Source organism: Molossus molossus, unplaced genomic scaffold, assembly GCF_014108415.1.
Source record: "Molossus molossus isolate mMolMol1 unplaced genomic scaffold, mMolMol1.p scaffold_m16_p_18, whole genome shotgun sequence".
NCBI classification, from domain to species: domain Eukaryota; kingdom Metazoa; phylum Chordata; class Mammalia; order Chiroptera; family Molossidae; genus Molossus; species Molossus molossus.
Genome location: NW_023425353.1, coordinates 59,379,801 through 59,397,551, shown reverse-complemented (window position 1 = coordinate 59,397,551; position 17,751 = coordinate 59,379,801). Strand labels below are relative to the sequence as shown.

At 53.1% G+C, this 17,751-nt stretch overlaps 1 protein-coding gene across 6 annotated transcripts in view; it reads right to left on the bottom strand.

Annotated features, from left to right (window-relative positions):
• The window catches only part of TRAK1 (trafficking kinesin protein 1), a 103,693-nt gene that overhangs the window by 7,150 nt on the left and 78,792 nt on the right, over nucleotides 1-17,751 (bottom strand). For 3 of the 6 annotated variants that reach the window (XM_036266408.1, XM_036266405.1, XM_036266403.1), the window contains 5 exons: nucleotides 16,888-17,025; nucleotides 14,319-14,395; nucleotides 12,365-12,601; nucleotides 11,099-11,415; nucleotides 4,980-5,198 (listed from right to left, as the gene is read on the bottom strand). In XM_036266408.1, the coding sequence (XP_036122301.1) occupies nucleotides 4,980-5,198; nucleotides 11,099-11,415; nucleotides 12,365-12,601; nucleotides 14,319-14,395; nucleotides 16,888-17,025 (988 nt within the window). The remainder of the gene's footprint in view (nucleotides 1-4,979; nucleotides 5,199-11,098; nucleotides 11,416-12,364; nucleotides 12,602-14,318; nucleotides 14,396-16,887; nucleotides 17,026-17,751) is intronic. The other 3 variants (XM_036266409.1, XM_036266407.1, XM_036266406.1) reach the window with 1 other exon arrangement.

Sequence of the window (17,751 nt, the reverse complement as noted above, 5' to 3'; positions counted from 1 at the left end):
CAGATAACATTAAAAGACAAAATCCAACAAAAGCAAGACTGGATTCGAAACCAGAAGCGCGCTCCATTGAAACGCAGGGCCAGAACACTGAATCAAAGGGCGCGATGTTCGCTTCCTCCTCCCCCCGTCACATTGGACCTTCGATTGCAAGACAGGGGCGTAAGAGGGACATTTTAGAGACACAGTGGCATCAGCAGAAGCAAAACCCATCTTATGCAAATGGATTTGGGGCGTAGGAAAAGGCTGCTAAAATTCAGAAGTCATTGTTCCCCAGAAGTGAAAGAGAGAGCTTTAGGAGACCAAGGACGATCAACCAGTATCAAATGTGCCCAAGCCAGGAGTTCGGCCCCAACAAAATACCGCCGGGATGCCTGGACGCCAGCTCTCCGCGTGTCACCGCCTGTCGGACCGCCGCGGCACCTCCCCTCCTTGGGACACAACACAGGGACAGTGAGTGGCCCGAGGCTCCTGCGCGGCCACGGAGCAGCTCCGGGCGGATCCCCACACCCTTCGTGCAGGAGAGAGCCCTTGTCACAGGAAGAGGACAGACTCCTCCCGGTGGTAGGGGCTCCGTCCTTCGTCCCTTGTCTCCACCCGCAGGAGCCCCACTGCAGTGCCTCCGAGGACACGCTTTCTTCCACTCGGGGCTCTGACATCCTGCTGAGATCCACCTTCTTCTTTTCAGCCTGACTTTTTCTCAGTGTTGTGAGGAGAGTAACGGGGTGCAGGGGGGAACCTTTTCTCTGCCAAGGGCCATTCAGATTTTATAACATCTTCTGCAGGCCATACACCATTGTCAACGTAAAAATTAGCCTGCTCTGCGAGGTCAGGCTGATTTGGTGAGGTGCGTGATGTCAGCTGGTATCGATTTCGTGGGCCTGCTACGACCCGCGGGCCGGACGCTCCCCACCCCGGTTGGAGCGTTAGCACTGACAAGTGCTCTCGTCAGGATTTTATTCAGGAAGCTGCACTTCCCAATAAAACCCCAATCCTCTACTATTGGTATTTGTTCCCCCTTCCCCAGGCCTCACACTGGCACAGTTCTCATTGGTCAAAGATAACCTTTACCCTCCATCAGTCCTGGATTATTTGAGATCTCTGTTGGTGAATGCACACCGGGGGTGAGTGTGCGGACTTCTGTCCTGACAGTGTGGCACGTGACAGCACACACCCTTCGGGCAGCTGCAGGGGGTGCTGACGGGCTTTGTCAGGGGGACAGTCACCCTGCCCGCTCACTCTGATCCAACCAACGTGCTCTCTGTTTGGAGAGGTGCCCTTGGCAAAGGCTCCGACTGCTGTGCTCCGCTGGGGGCCCGTGAAAGCTGGTACTGACCGGAAAACTGGGGGCTTGGGATCCTGCTGCTGCATCAGTCATGAGGGTACGTGGCACACCCTCCCTGCCCCCCACCCCCGGCAGCACTGCAGACTGTGCGGGGGATTCTCTGCAAGTATGTGGGGTAGACCCGAGTGACCACGCTGGTGGATGTTCGGGCTTTCAGGGAGGATGGGCAGAAAGACCACCACTCCCCACAGACCACCCTCAGATGGTGAGAAGAGGAAGGAGCAAGGACAGGCCAGCACACTCTGCGGGGGACTCGAGGGCGACCGGGACTCTGTGGTCTGCGTGCACGGGATCAGGTTGGCACACACCAGCTCATGCATTTCAGTCATCTGAAGGGTGCTCTCCCCCTCCACAGGACGGCCAGACGTGCTGGCGAGAGCAGACCTTTTGCTCTAAGGCTGCTGTGGCAGCCGGCCCTCCAAGGAACCCTCGTGTGAGCACAGAGGTCAGAGAGCAACGGCGCCCAGAGGAGACGGCACAGCCCCCCGCACGGCTGCTGTCCGAAGGGCTGCCACGTTTTGTATATTTGTATGAGCCTGGTTTGGGCCATTTCCTCCCCTTGAAATGGTTTCCACGTGTCTGAGTGTTAAAATAAACTTGACTTCCTTCTATCTCCGTTGCGCTTTAAACCTAGCTCCTTCTCCCCTTTAAAGATCAAGGCATCCAAGAACATGCAATGGAACTGTACATCCAACCAACCGTCTACCAACTGTGCACTTGAAAACGAATCTCAGTCCTTAACCACACGCAGGCTCTCCCCTAGTCGGGAGCACCTGAACTCAGAACGCGGGCAGAATAGGATAACGACTCCTTCTTCTGATAAAGTGCACGCTCTCGGTGAAGGAAAACATCAAGTGTCACTGAAATGAAGTAAAACTATCATCTAAAAATTGTTTTAAACAATCTGTTTTAATTATCTAAATCGTTTACAAATATGAAAACAAGGACTCATCGTTTTTAAGACATGGGATTATAAAAATCAGCACATGATGATACACTAGTAATACATGAAAATATATTAATAAATTTTTTTCAGTGTGTACTCAAAACTTTTTCTCCAGGAGACAGCAGGCTCTAGACAAAAATACCTAGTATGCAAGTCTTCCAAATTTCTTCCACCATCCAGTTGCAAGAAAAAAGGTTAAAGTCACTTCTTGTCCTTCTAAGTTTCTTCCTACTCAGTCTTCCCAGGCAGACAGCTCCTGGGACTGTGTTGTCTGGTGACAGAAAAGCCCACGCATGGAGGGTGGACCGGGGCGGGGACCAGCCCAGCCCAGATACAAATGCTGAGACCAAAGATGCCCAGGCCTTCCTGCTGAAGCTCATCTGTCCAGCCTGGACACCAAGACTGTGTACCTAGTGCCACTCAGAGCCTCTGGGGTCGCTATTTCAAGTGACATGCTTCTTACATTCCAAGAATGAATCAAAATGGCCCTGTCGTTCCCACCAACAGAGAAAAAGGAGCCAAACCATGGTTCGTGCCCTTCCTTTCTGCAGAGCTTTTCACGAGTCTCACCCAGAAAACAAGCCCCAAAGAAGTCTCGTCTGAACAACCAGACGGTTCCCAAATGACCGTCAGCAAATGTTACTTCTCTGTGAACACGCTGCCACCGCCCTGTCCTCAAAGGGATGCATCTGCTGCAGGGCTGCGCAGGAGGGGAGGACCAAGAACTGCATCTTTGTTTAGGGAAGAGAAGTGCTCACGGCTTGGGCCTTCAGAGCTGGTCCCCTCTCCCCCTCCGCCTCCCGAGAGAAGTTCTTAGCTCATGTGATAAGCTTGGTTCCTGCTGCGTAACTTCTCCAAAGCGCACCTAATGGTGCATGTTAACTTGCGGATACGCCTTCTATTCTAGGTGGAGGGCTGCAGGGAGGGGTCATCGCACAGGACGTGATTCCTCCTGCTTCAGCCACAAAAATCAGCAGCCGCTGTATTCCCTGTACTATTGTCTGCCTTCCCAATGGCACCGGACTCATAACAAAGAGGTAACACCGCTGGCTTCTCTTTCTTACATATGAAGATACTAAATAGCAAGCATTGCTGTTCCCTTGCAAGCTTAATCTGGTCACTTAGTTGCTACAGAAAAGAATATAAACCATAATAAACCTATATGCTAATCAAATACTTTCAACTTGAAGATACTTCTAAAATTTATGCTAAAGAAAAAAGAGCCCAGCCGGTGTGGCTCAGTGGTTGAATGTCGACCCATGCACCAAGAGGTCGCCGGTTCGATTCCCAGTCAGGGCACATGCCCAGGTTGTGGGCCTGATCCCCAGTGAGGGGCATGCAGGAGGCGGCCAATCGATGTTCTCTCTCATCGATGTTTCTATCTCTCTCCCCCTCTCCCTTCCTCTCTCTAAAAATCAATAAAGAAAAAAACAATTAAAAGGAAAAAGAAAACCTGGTTCCCCAGGAAGTCCCTTGGCACAGGCACAGGCACCGGAACTCGGCAGGGGTGAGGAACGCCAGCAGGACCTCGGCTCTGCCGCCTCGTACTGCACGGGGAGTGTGAAACTAAGGGTCACAAAGAGCAATGAGCATCCTCTCTTCAAAGCTGGTGACATGGGAATATCAGGATGAAGACACTGGTGAACTCATCCCTTTCTGGGTCTCTCCCCTTATCCCGTAAGAGCCTCCTTGTCTTCTTAGCACAAGGAGATCTGGGAAGCCCGGCGGATTCTAAGCACGTGACCACTGTGACCCCAGGGCCCTGAGCATGAAGCCTTTCAAGCCAGCGGCACGTAGGATGTGAGTAGTTCTGTAAACATAAGGTCACAACTCGAATGCTTGTTGGGACCGTGGGAGGGTAGTGGTCAGAGGGGAGACTAGCCAGAGCTGGTTCCCCAATTTATCCAGTGTCCCCGCTCAGGTAGGGCTCCCTGACATCCTCTTGGGATGGTTTGGTTATGGAGCATTGCTAAAACACTTTTAAGAATCCACTCTGAACAAACATGCAAGCTGGAAAGGAACGCACATACCTTCGTTCCAGTTAGAAAAGTACAGAGGCTGATCAAGTGGTGTCTAAACTCCTGACCACTTTCGGGGCTTTCTCCTCCCCGACGGAGGCTTGCGGGTGACAGATTCTGTTCACCTGCTGAACGGTCCAGAGCTCACCGTGTCCCCTGCAACTGCCCATCTCAGGGGACCCAAGAGTCTGCGCCTCAGCCTCGGGGAGAGACCCATGCAGGAGGGGAGCTGACGTTCTGGGGGTGGGGCGGGGGCAACAACCCACTTCCTTTTAGCAGCCTTTCCTGCTCCTCGTCCAGGAGTCCCGCTGGGCCGCGTGCCTCCGAGATGGGCAAGGAGCGGACCCGTTTGTCACAAAGGAAGCATCGACTGTGTTACAAACCAGAGCCGCACCACGGGAGAGGGCTCGTCATCACCCACACAGACGCGCGGAAGCCACAGACAGAGAGCCACTACGGATGGTGCTGGGGGCAGAGGTGAGAACGGCCCAGAACTCGGCCTCCGGCAAGGGTGCCAGGTTCACAGGACTTATCTCGGTGCCCTCACCAGACCCCTCCTCCTCCTCCTCCTCCGCGGCCGCTGGCGGCTCCTGCATCTCTTCTGGGGAAGCCTGAGGCCGGCTCGGGGAACTTCTGCTGCCTGAGACAGTCACGCGTGCTCGGGACCTCTCACCTGAGGTCTCTGGGTGCTGCACTGGCGTGGAGGTAGCTAGGCCCGGGAGGGAAATGTGGTCACCTGTGTCGTCTTCTTCGAAGTCATTAAGGCAGTACACTTCGTCCAGGTCAACATCCAGCGTCCGGAAGCCCTTGGTGACCACACCGGGCCGGGGGTCCAGGATGCCCCCGAGGTGAGGCTGGGCCAACTGCTGCCAGTGGTGAAGGGTGGCCGAACCTTGCAGGACAAAGGCAGACACGGGGGGACAGGGAGAGAGAGGGTTAGGATGGAAGTCTAAGCCGACGGCCGCTCACCACCCTCAGAGCCCCAGCAGGACCTGGGCGCCGCAGTGGGTGGGCTGTGGTCGGCAGGGGGTGACACCGCCTCCCTCCTACTCTGCAACAGCAGCTCCGCCCACCACAGCCAGAAGGGGCACCGACTTAAGGAATCAAAAAGAGTTTCTTAAAGTAAAATTCACTCCATACTGTGTGCCAAGGGTGTCTGGGACAAACACTATTCTAAATCAACTGATGTCAACCCCCAAATCCAACACAGAATCACTTCAGGAATAGAAGCAGGAAAAAAATAAGCGAAACAGGCACAAAAGGGGGCTGGGGGAGGGGACATGTCCTGATCCTACGTCGAGTACACACTGCTGGGAACGGGGAGGACACAGCAGAGGCAGACGGGACGATGGCCAGCCAACCCAGCAGCCCGAGAAGAGAAAGGCAGAGAGAGACGGCAGCACACACTGACGAGGGGTGGGCACGGCCCTGGCCGCCTCTACTTGGGTGTCTGTCTCTTCTCCGCCAGGGGCCTCGAGGACCAGCCTACGGGGTGTGATGGAAGAACACGGGAAGTCCTCAGAGGTCTGAGGCAGAGGAGCCGATCTCGGTGACACCGGACCCTGGGACTCGGATGACATTGTGCGAGATCTGTGATAACACCAGTGTGTGTCCCAGAGCCCTGGAGGGCGGCACAGGCACAGAGAAGTGTTCCAAGACCAAGTCTAAGGACACCTGGGTTACGAAGTGTCTACTGAGGACCACCTCAGAACCTTGTGTGTGGTTCTGCCCAGCCCATCTTCCCCTTGGAAGACTGGCTACACCTCACATGGCCCTGGTATCATGGGCACACAGCCCGTGAGGCTGGGTGTTCTGTCTTCATTCTCCAGATGAAGTCAACCACACAAATCAATATTCTACACTCAGGACAGACGTTGGGCAGGGTCTCAGGCATGGGAAGTCGACAGCCTTCCGCACAGGAGGCCTCCCAGAGGGTCACTGCTGGTTTACCAGGGTGTCCTCTCCTGGGTGGGCAAGAACCCCTCCCGGCCACTAGGCTGCCCTGTCAGAAAGGGGGGCCAGGGATGCCAGAGACGCCAACAGCCAGCAGCTCAGAACGTCGGGGGGGAACAGAAGGGAAAGGAAGGCAGGAGGGGAGGTCAGGAAGCCGACCAGTAACATGAGCGAGATGCAGAGAACCCTCGCTCATCAATTAGGATCGCCAACCCTCGGGGGTGCCCAGCAAGGACCCCATCTCTCATCACAGCTGGAAAGTAACTTCCCAGGGGAAAACCTCAACCAAGAAGTCCTGAAACCCTTTCATCACTGGGCAACTTAAAATTCACATGACAGAGGAAACCTGTCCACACGCCTGCACACGCATAGGCACTTCTCGGACCCCACTTCGAGGTCTGTCCAGTTTACGAATGCACAAGTACGACCGCAACCTACTTAACCAGACTCTACCGGATATGAACGGAAAATATTTTAAATGCGAAAAGGAGAAGGAATAACATAAAAAAGGATGCCCACCATGAAAGAAGGCACCACGTACTTGTTCTCACCAGGTGGTGAGACATACTTAGAGCAGTGGTTCTCGACTGGGGGTGATCTTGTGCCCCAGGGAACATCGGGTAATGTCTGGAGGCATTTTGGTTGTTACACCTGTGGAGCAAGATGGGGTGCTAATGGCATCCGGTGGTTAAAGCCAGGGATGCTGCCATCCATCCTACAAGGCACAGGCAGCCCTCACGACAAAGAACAATCTGGCCCCAAATGCCAGCAGTGTTGACGGGAGACCCTGACCTCCGCCTGTGGTTCTTAATTCCCAGATCCCTGGGGAACCCGAGGCAGCTGCGGACCCTGTCCCCAGAAGGATCTCACGTGGAAGCATCGCGGTGCACAAAGGGCCAGGGCTTCCCACGCACGCCGAGCCCTGCTCACGCATCCTGAGGCCCAGGATGCCCGGGTCTGCAGCATCACGTCACAGAGAGCTGCCCCACCCTGGGGCACGCCTGCTCCGCAGCTGGTTTTCCACGTGTTACATCAACTCCTCAGAACCGCCCTGCGAGGGATGTGTTATTGCTCATACTCGACACAGGAGGGAACTGAGGCTCAACGAAGTGACGTGACTTTCCAGAGTCACTGAATAGGTGGCGGCACAGCCGGGGTTCAGTGCTAAGGGCCAGGTTCTTTTCATCTCTGGCCGCCTCCCCAAATCCACGCAGGTCAGCGTTCCAGCCAGTGACGAGACTACATGGTGGGCAGTGGAACTCCCGGTGGGTGCCCAGGGCCGCCGGGAGACACGCGCTTCTGCTGAAGGAGCTCTCACGACCCTCCCACCCGGGACTGCACATTCAGCCTGAAGAGGATGATGAGAAAGCCCGGGTTCGATGTGGCCACCTCGCCTCTACCTCTGAAAGGGGAAGACACTGTGTCAAGGAAGGGCTGAACCTCATCATGCTTCTGACGGGGCGCAGATGTTCACAATACGCTGGAAAGGAGCTCAGTGAGGCTGGAGGACAGGCCCAGATCAGAGTCCCGTGCACCTTGATCCCCCCAGTCAACATGCTGTCCTGCCCCTATCCCACGCATGGGCTCAGAGAACGAGGCAGCCAATGGCCTGCTTGGGGAGGGAAAGAGGCTACAGCAGAGGTGTTTACCCCACACCGCGGGCTCCCTTACTCATCGAAGAACAGCTGACTTCTACTGAGCGCTTACAAAGTGCCAGGCACTCTTCCAAGAGGCTACATGTATTAGCTCATCCAGTCACCGTGATGACCCTGTTGTCCTCATTTTACAGACCAGGAAACAGCACAGGGAGGTAAAGTAGCTCGCCGGGGGCTGCACGGCTGGAGAGCGGCCGACTGAGCTTCGAACCCAGGCTGGCTCCCAGGCAGCAGGAGGAGACCTCCCATACGCGAGTCTCAGAAACCAGGTCAATGACACACCTGAACGGCAGTCCCAAGAACCTATGGGCGACGTTATGTGAGGAATGACTACTATTAACCACCTCCCCCGAGCGCCACCCCCTCCCGCCCCCAGAGAATGAGCTGCAGTCAGGCCTCGGTGGGGAGGAGGAACCTGTGTGCTCCTAGTTGGCCCTGAGATGGAATTCCATGAAACCAGGGCGTGGACAGCGCGGAAAACATGCTGATGATCACCCGCCCTTTCCCTCTGTTTGCCTTCCACACCCCGTTCTAATGAAAAAGTATCCAAATCGTTGAAGGAGGAAAGCAAATCCATTTCCGTCAGAGGAGCTCCTGGCCCTAACAGTTTTACCTACACCTGCTGGGTGATGTCCAGCTTAGAAGTGTATGCTTTTCCCTAATGACATATTATCTTGCTTATTTGGAAATGCCATCTTGGCTATACTTAATCAGAGAGGAAGAGCAAATGCAGGGGGAACTGCTGCCCGACTCATCTTCCTCCCTCTTCTAGTCGGAATGTTGTTTGTTCTTCACCTGCTCAGAGCGTGTAAGGTGAGCTGAAGGAACAAGAGTGCTCGCATTCTGAAACCCCGAGCCAGCTGTGCTGGCTGACTCCAGCAGCAGATTAATTACCCAGGCAGGGGACACCGATGGACGGCACTGACTGGCTATCTGCTGTGATCCCAGCCAACATTCTCCAGGGGCCTCACCTCAGGTACACTTACTGGGGTCACTGGAGATCACGGGAATCCTATCAGCTTCTCAGTCGGCCAATGGAAACAGGTGATGTAAGAACATGGCCCCAGCACAATGCTGGTCCAGGTGTCAACACTGGTAAGGCCACCTTTCGACCTGAGCTGCTGCAACCCGGCATACACTCGGGGAGCCTGAGCTTCACCACTTAGGTGCCAGGCATAGTACGAAACACATTTATTTTTCATCACAATACTGTGTGGCAAGTGTGAGCCCTAGTTCACAAATAAGGGAAAGAGAGCTCAAAACGGTGAGCAACGTACCGTACCCAGTGCCCCGGTGAGAGCTGCACTGAACATGGTGTCTGGCAGATTTCCATGCCAACAAAGTAAACGTAGTGACACAGAAAACAACTGTGGAGGGGAGGAAGAAATGAAATACTGGTTGTATTTTAAACAAGTAAACAGTGCAAGAACTACAAAATGGAGCCAGAGGGACTTCTATGGTGAGGATGCGTTACAGGCCATAGTGATAACAGATGACTTCTTAATGGTAGTGATTTAGCGTTCTGGCGAGCAGGGTACTATAGATGAAACTTATCTTGCAAATCTAAAGGGATTTCCTCCTATACCATGAACTTATCACAAAAACACTGCTACCTAAGTCACAAGGTTAAAAGAAAGAAGGATGTATTGGTTAAAATAAATTTTAAAAAATATCTCTTCCTGTAATAATGCTTGGAAAATGGATCCAAAAACATGTTCTGAGATGAGCTAATGAAACACAAAATCAAATATAGAAAGCAGACAAGAGGGAGCTGGTAAACTCCAATGATCTTTGAGAGACAAAAGAGAAAACAGAAAAGAAAGGCAGAAAGTAAAATTGCAGAAATGGAAGATTTTATTGAAAGAAAAAACAGACATAATGGTAGATCATAAAACAATCAACAAGCTTACAACTGAATCAACATAAAAAAAAGAAAAAAAAAAAGAGCCGTTCCTTTTCTGAAATCTAAGGTCCTAAATGATAAAATTAAAAATTAATCATGAAAAAAAGAACATAACCCATCCTCTTCCTTCCTTTGGGGTATATGGCACCCGGTTGTCTTAGGTCTTCAACAAGCAATAACCTCATCTCATAGTAGGAATTCTCAACAGGGGACGTACTGCCCCCAAGGGGTTGAAGAAGGGTTTTTTGGGGGTGAAAAGAATCTCCTCTTTTTAGGCACAGAGCACAGACACACATCACATACATGCACCGTATATCTGTGGTATTACATTTTCAGGGGAGTAAATATCTAACACAGCTCCAATACTTTTTTAAAGGGGGCAATACTTCTTAAAAAGCTCAGAAATACTGCCTTACAGGAATTCTGATTTGGCTTTTCATCAAAAATGTAATCTAGAATTCTAAAACATCTTCTCAAACTCACATGGGTTTCCAAACTAAAGGAATAAAAAATGAAAAATACAAACATGTGGCTGGGTAGTGTTAGGTAAAGGGCAGGCATTTTATAATGCTTCAAGGAAAAAGAGGTGTTTTCCCACGAGTTTAATCATCTGGGGTGTCCCTGGTAGTACAAAGGGAATTGGCCCTGGAAAAGGCGGGATTCAGGAGGCACAGAACTCATTGGCCTCCACAGCCCACCGACTGGCCCCCAAAGAGTGGCTGTCTGGGAACTTTGCTCAGAACACAGAGCCATACTCTTTATTTGAAGATCGAAGCAGAACATGTGAGCTGACAAACTGTAAAGAGCAATTGCAAACCACTTTCATATGGTTATTGAGAAAACCCTCCCTCCCTGACACCAACACTTCTGAGAAGTCAAAGTATTAATTCTCTACACTGCTCGGACCCCTGGGCGGGACCCTGGGCTGGGCCTACGGGATTTCTGAGCACCTGAGCAGTGCTTCTGCCTCTCAAAAAGACTTGTATTTCTAAGGATCTAGATGCAAGAGAGAGAGAACTAGAAAGCCAAGGTCAGCTCATTCTTTTCTTTGGCTTCCTGGCTGAGGTTAGTCGTGGGTACCGTGTGTGCATTTCCAAACCTGCACTGGGGAGCGGGGACCCAGCCAGAGCCCTCAGAGGAACTCAAACCAGCAGCGCGGGCGGCTATCCCTGAAGAAAAAGGAGTATGCATGGCAGATGCTCCCTGCTGGCTGGTGGTGGATCAGAGACCACAGGGAGTCACCCAGCAGGGCAGAGAGGGGCCGAGGGCCCTGGTGATCACCTTCCAGCGGCTTCACGATCTGGAGCTTCTCGGGCAGGTAGGAGCGGCTGCTGAAGGACATGCCCGAGAAGCCGGTGAACTCGGAGAAGCGGGAGTGCGTGCCCAGGGACATGATGCTCTCGGTGGGCGTGAGGGAGCCGCTGAGCAGCTCGCCCTTCTCTGCCAGCTCCCGGAGCTTCCTCTCCTGCTCCTCCTCGAAGAACCTCCGCTCCGACAGGTAGTTTTCCCGGCGGAGGGACAGCCGCCTGAGCGCCGTCTCCAGGTCGTGGGAGCCTGGGGTGCCCGGTGTTCCTGGCTTCTTACTCTGCTCGTCGTTTCTGGAAGGAGGGGAGACACGTGAACGTGAACAGTCAGCAGGAGGCGCTGCGCAACGCACACGAGGCTTACTGCTGAGTGCGCAGGGCGGCGTCGGGGTTTCCTAAGGACACGGCAAGCCTTCGAGATGCAGGCATAAATGGGGACAATGTCTGTCCTGAAGAACTAATTCCCTCTTGGTTTTCTTTTCTGGGTGTGGGGGGGAGCAGAGGGAAGAAACCACTCAGGCAGAATGAAAATGTACACTCATGACATACTATCCGGTCCCTATAAACACCTCCCTTAGAAAGAAGCAGTTCCTAGATTCAGGAAGGGCAGCCAACTCAGAGGACGCTTCTCTTTCTCCTTGAATTTAAGGAGCAAAAAGCTCAAAACTGTCCTGATCAAGCAGTTTCCCAAGGGTGTGACCCAACTGGTCAGAAAAACCAGTTTTATTAAGTCACAAGAACAGTGTGCACAGTAGTGTTCTGGATGGCGGGGGACCAGCCACTGCTGAGGGGGGCCCACCTCAAGGACACTCAGTGTGGTGGGCACTTGTGGGGTGCCCTGCACCCCCCCTTCTGAAGCAAACCAGATTCTGGTCATGAGATAGAGCCTGCGTCCTTCTCAGCCTTTCAAACACCTCAGCCACCAAAAGGTTCCTGAAACAGATGTCTATCCTGTCGCCTTCACAGTGAAAATGAACAGTAACGACTATTTGCCTATCCTTCCCTGTGGCATTTTACAGAAAAGCAGACTTCCTGCTGCATCCCATAATACCGCTTCACACTGGTTAAAACATCAGCATCAAGGATAAGCACGGACTCAGCCGGTCGGTAAAACACATCTGAGCGCCGAAGGGTCTATTTTTCAGGTGATTCTTATCAGTCTCCCTCTTCTGATTACTGAACCTGCGTTCAGTCCACACCACCTCTCTCCAAGACAGAAAGTAAAGACTCCTGGCTGGCTCACCCCAGGGGGGCCGACTCTGCTTCCAGGATGATGCTGTTGGTCTTGTTGTCCAGGACGACATTGCCGACGTCGCTGCCGTAGAAGCTGGATCGGGGGGTGCTGACACAGCTGGACAGGAGGGAGTTCATGGCTGAGGACTGGTTGGAGCCCGGGATGTTCATGGGGGAGGGAGTCAGAGACCTCTGCTTGACGACCTGGTTGATGTTTCTCACCGTCTCAAAGACTCGCTTCTGGTGACTGGGGAGAAGCAACGACATCATCCATGAATAAGCAAGTGTAGGAACGTCCCAGAGTTAAACCCTCCAAAAACTATCGACTGAGAAGCCAAAGGGCAGCTGGCCCACGCCAGCCCAAGCAAGCTGCCGTGCTGTGCCTTCCACGTGTTTTTCAGGGTGCTGGTTGGAATGGAGGCTCCCCGCCCACTGAATTCAGGGCTCTAATACACGCCTGTGTCTTGCCAGGTGATGCTAGCAGGACGGGTACTACTTTCCACCTCCCTCAGTCTTGACCTACAAATAAAAATACTTAGGAAGTGCTGTCTCCCAGCTAGTCTTCTTTTCCCATGACGGTCACTAGAATGCACACGCCAGGGGGCAGTGTCCCCTGCTCAGCACATCACAGGGCTCAGCAAATATCTGTAGCATGAGTTTTTCTTGACTATTCACATACAGTCATGTGCCGCTTAATGACGGGTACGGCCTGAGAACCGTGTTGTTACGCAATTTTGTCACAGTGCGAACATCCCAGAGTGCACCTACGGAAACCTAGACGACAGAACCAACTGCTCCTGGGCTACACGTCTGTACAGCACGTCACTGTACAACACAACACGGGATTAACTCGAGCACAAGAGCAAAATGCACTCCAGAGTCGGGTGAACCTGGGGTAAGTGAGGCTGCTGCTGGTGTGGCACAGGGTAAAGCAAATGCATTCTTAAAATGCGGAGAGGACACTAAAAAAAATGATAACGAGTATAGCAAATACATAAACCAGTAACCGCGTGGGCTATCATCATGATCCGGTAGTATGTACTGTACGTGACTGTGTGCGGTACACTGGGATACGGCATCACCGCAGACGTGACGAGCTGTGTTAGGCATATGACAGCTCTGACGGCACTGGGCGGTAGGGATTCTCAGCTCCATGATAACCGCATGGGACCACCATCCTATGTGTGGTCCGTCACGGACCGAAACGTCATTATGCAGCGTACGACTGTGTATTAAAAAAAGGAAGACTTAGTCCTCAGCGTCTGAGGTGATGAATGCCAGATTAGTCTGTTTTTAGAAACTGTTATTTCTAAGAGCGGAACCACACATTCTGATGCTCATTTGTTCCCTTTTAAGGAGAAAAAGGCACATTTCTATAAGGGATGCTTCCTTCCGGGATGGGGCTTCACACACGTGTCAAGGCTCAGGGACACTGGGCCCCTGGATCCCTCTTCGGGTCTGTCCACGGGGCTTTGGTACAGAGCACACGATGAACTCGGACCCACAGGACCTCACTAACAGCTCAGGGCAGGCCAGGCGCGAGGTCTCAAGTTAGAAGGGAGATAACAGAGGCCAAAATCCCTTCGCGGATCCCCAAGGGAAACGGAAGCTTGCTCACACCCCTCCTGAAGAGCCCTCTGTATCTCACATCCTGTGTTTCCTTTTCCTAAAAGATGCTAACATTTTAAAATCATGTTTTTCACTGAGAGGCAAGGTAACAATGAGTGCAGGTGTGAAGACGCAGCGTGAGTTGAGAGGCGGCAAGTACCGCTCTCCTCTCCCGACTTGGGGGAAGCTCATCTATAAACCCTAACAAGAGGAGCTGGGGATGCCGTCAGCTGTGTCCTCTGATCTCCTCAGTCTGCAGGACCACAGTGACCACTGCTGGTGCCAGAGGCCCAAACACGCCCGCTGTGCCACCGCAGCCACCCGCGGTCTCCAGGGAGCCCAGAAGTGAGGCGTACGCGATGTCGGGTGACTCGGGCTCTTCCAGCTGGAGCTCCTTCCGCATCGTCCCCTCGATCTCGGCTGCCAAGGAGTCCTGGGAAAAGCCAGAAGACACACGTGTGAGCAGCAACTCAAATGCGCTCTCTAAAAGAGGCACGTGCTCAGGCTAGCCACAGAAGGGTAAACTGAGGCCTCAGAGCCCACAGAATTCCCGTAAGGCACGGCTGACAGACTGGCCGTCGTCAGAGACCCGGGCTGAGCAATCCCCAGGCCGGTTCTGAACGCAGCAGGCACCGAACGGAGCAGGCGCCCAGGGCACCGAGTGGGAAGCCCCTTCACTCCCACGCAGCTAAGGGTCTGAAAGCCAATCCTATGTTCCCTCGGCCAATCCACGGAGCCGGGGCTGTGGCCACAGGAGAGCCAGAGAACGTAGGGAGGGCGAGAGGGCTGTGTTCAGAATGACACCGATGGGCAAACTTCCATAGGCCAACAAGGTTGAGCAGTCAGAGATGATGCCATGGCCCACGTGGGCCGCACTAAGCTAGTGTCCTCCCGGTCTGCAGGGGCTGCCAACTGCTCCGCTCGCCCAGGGCTCTGAGCGCTCACCGTTTCTCACGGAATGAGGTAGAACCTAACAGACAATCCCACGCAGGAATCCAGGCAGACGTCAACGGAACCAGGTGTGGGCAGAGGTCACCCAAGCTGGGACAACCTGAAGGGAAGGACTAAAGCCGCGCTAGCCAACCGAACTTCCTGTGATGACGGACATGCTCTTTTCTGTCCAACATGGGGGTCACCCGGGGCCACTGAACCCTTGGAATGGGGCCAGTGTGACTGAGGAACTGAATTCTTAATCGCATTTAAATGAATTGATTTAAATGAAATGAACTGAAGTACATTTAAGGCATCATGCACTTTAAAAATAGACATCTTCAAAAACAGAGCTGTGCCATCAGCTACAGAAACAGATAAACAAAAGCTTTATCTCAGCAAATGTGAAGCTGAGACTCTCTCCAGAAGAAACCCAACCGCAGATTTTCAACGTCTCTCACGTGATGGTTTAAATCTGAAAAACACAGGTCAGGCCTTGAGCGTGCGGAATGCAATGGAGCGAATCTAGTCGCACGGGGCCTGGGGGGCCACTGCGCCCACATGAGAAGCCAGGAAGGAGGGAAACTGAGGCAAGAAGTGTGCACAGCTACCCAGGCCAGTCGGTAAGCCCAGTGTCAGCTCTACAGCAAGGAATTGGGGGCCAGAATGTTCTCTGCTGGGGTTCCTAGAATCACTGGGTCACCAGTCTGCTCCTGGGAAGCTGGCTAGTGATGTTCTGGGCCTTTCGTTTTGGTTTCATTAGATTTCAGTCAAGTTGAGAGAAGAGGAGGAACAGGTCTAGCCTGATGAGGTAGGAAAGCAACAAAGGAACAGAGATCATGATTTAGGAAGAGCAGACGACAAGGGGTAGGGTGAAGGGGAAGCGCCCCAAGGAAGACCAAATCCGGAAGGGACCAAGCTCCACCGACATCTATGCGGCCATCCACCCCTGTCCCAGTCGGGGGACTTTAAAAGTCCTCCCCTCGGAGAAGCCGCCATTTCACCAAACCATGGAAACAGGCCCCAGATATAAAGGTTCTGGGTAGTTTGTTCTCCGGTCCGGCCATCCACTATCCAAATCTAGTATTTATTAAGCATCTACAAGGCTAGGTCAGGTCGTAGAGAGACGGAAGGAGGACGGCGGTGGACAGACATGGCGCGCACCGCCCAGGGCTGGGGTCTGAGGAAGCTCAGCAAGGGTCACAGGGCACCTGCCCAACAACCTGAGGGAGTGACCTCGTGGAAACCCTCAGCCCTGCTCCCTGCAGCCCAAACAGGAAACAGGTCCAGCTAGGGCTACACAAAAGGTGGAGAAAAAATAAGGTGAAAAATATAAAAATGCCACGCCTAACCCTGGCTGGTGTGCTCAGTGGTTAGAGCATCGGCCCTCATACCAGAGTTTCAGGTTCGATTCTTGGCCTCGGTTGCAGGAGGCAACCAATCAATGAGTCTCTCTCACATCGATGTTTCTCTCTCTCTTCCCCTCCCTCCCTCCCACTTGCTCTAAAAATCAGTAGAAAACAATAACCTCAGGTGAGGATTATCAACAACAAAAAACCACACCTAGCACAGAGAGCAACGTTTTCCAGATCACAGACACTGACCCACCAGCAGATGGATTAATAAGCCTACAAAGAGCCTGCAGCACCATTCAGGGAGTCTGGAACTCAGGAAGGTGCTGGTGAGACCACAGTAGCACATATTCTCATAAGGTCAGAAAAACAGTGTATAGATAACATCTTCCAAATAGCGTAGGTTCCTACTAAATCCAGTTTTACTAAATTTCTTCAGAGCAGGAGGAGAAAAGACAAGATGCAGAGGGATGGGAAATAAAGACCCAATCTGTCTCCCATAGCCAAGAGGCCAGTGGCTGGGCTCAGGAGCCCTCAGCTCGAACCCGGGTCCAAGCTGTAAAATGAGAGGCCCCTGTGCACAGACTCCACCCCAACCCCGCCTCCGGGTGGCACAGGGGTGTGAGGACGCAGCAGCACGCACCATGGGGAACAGGCCCAGCGAGTGGTAGCGCCGGGACGTGGTGTTGGGCACCGTCTTGTTCCGGAGGTTCTTGAGCTCCTCCTGCGCCTCGTGAAGCATCTCCATGCACTCGGAGTACTTGTCCTCCAGTTCTCGCAGCTGCAGGGGCCAGGGCAGCAGCTCGTGAGCACTGGGGTCATGCCCCACACCCCCACCGCCCGAAAGACCCTGCACGCTCACAGAGGCCCCGGCACCCTGCGGCCTGAAGCCAATTGCCTGCCGGTCCTCAAGGTTCAGTTTCTCTTTCACGTGGAACACACTTACAGACTCAGAAATCTCCTAAAACTCTAACCGGGGGCAACTGAGATTAGAAATATGTGCAACCAAATGGGAGAGCACACCGTGATACCGTTTCAAGGGTGTCTTTGAATGGGCTCCCCTTGCGTGGCCCCGTGTCAGCTCTGACTGGCCGGTTTGTGCAGAGCCCGTGCACGCCTGGCTCCGGGCTGGTGCAGAGCCCAGTCTCCCAGGTGCTCACCACCAGTGACTGCATCAGCGGGAGTCGGCTTAGGGGTAAAAACGACCTTTAGTTCAATATAAAAATGGCTGTTGAGGTTTGGCCGGTTTGGCTCAATGGTTAGAGCATCGACCCATGGACCAAAAGAGTCATGGGTTCAATTCCGGTCAAGGGCACCTACATCGATTGCGGTTTGGTCCCTGGCCCTGGTTGGGGTTGTGCAGGAGGCAACCAGTAGATGTGTTTCTCTCACGCCAATGTTTCTCTCTCTCTCTCTCTGTCTGAAGATAAAGGAAAAATATCCTCGGGTGAGGATTTAAAAAAAAAAAAAAAGGTTGTTGGGGGGAACACGACCCACAGCCCACCAG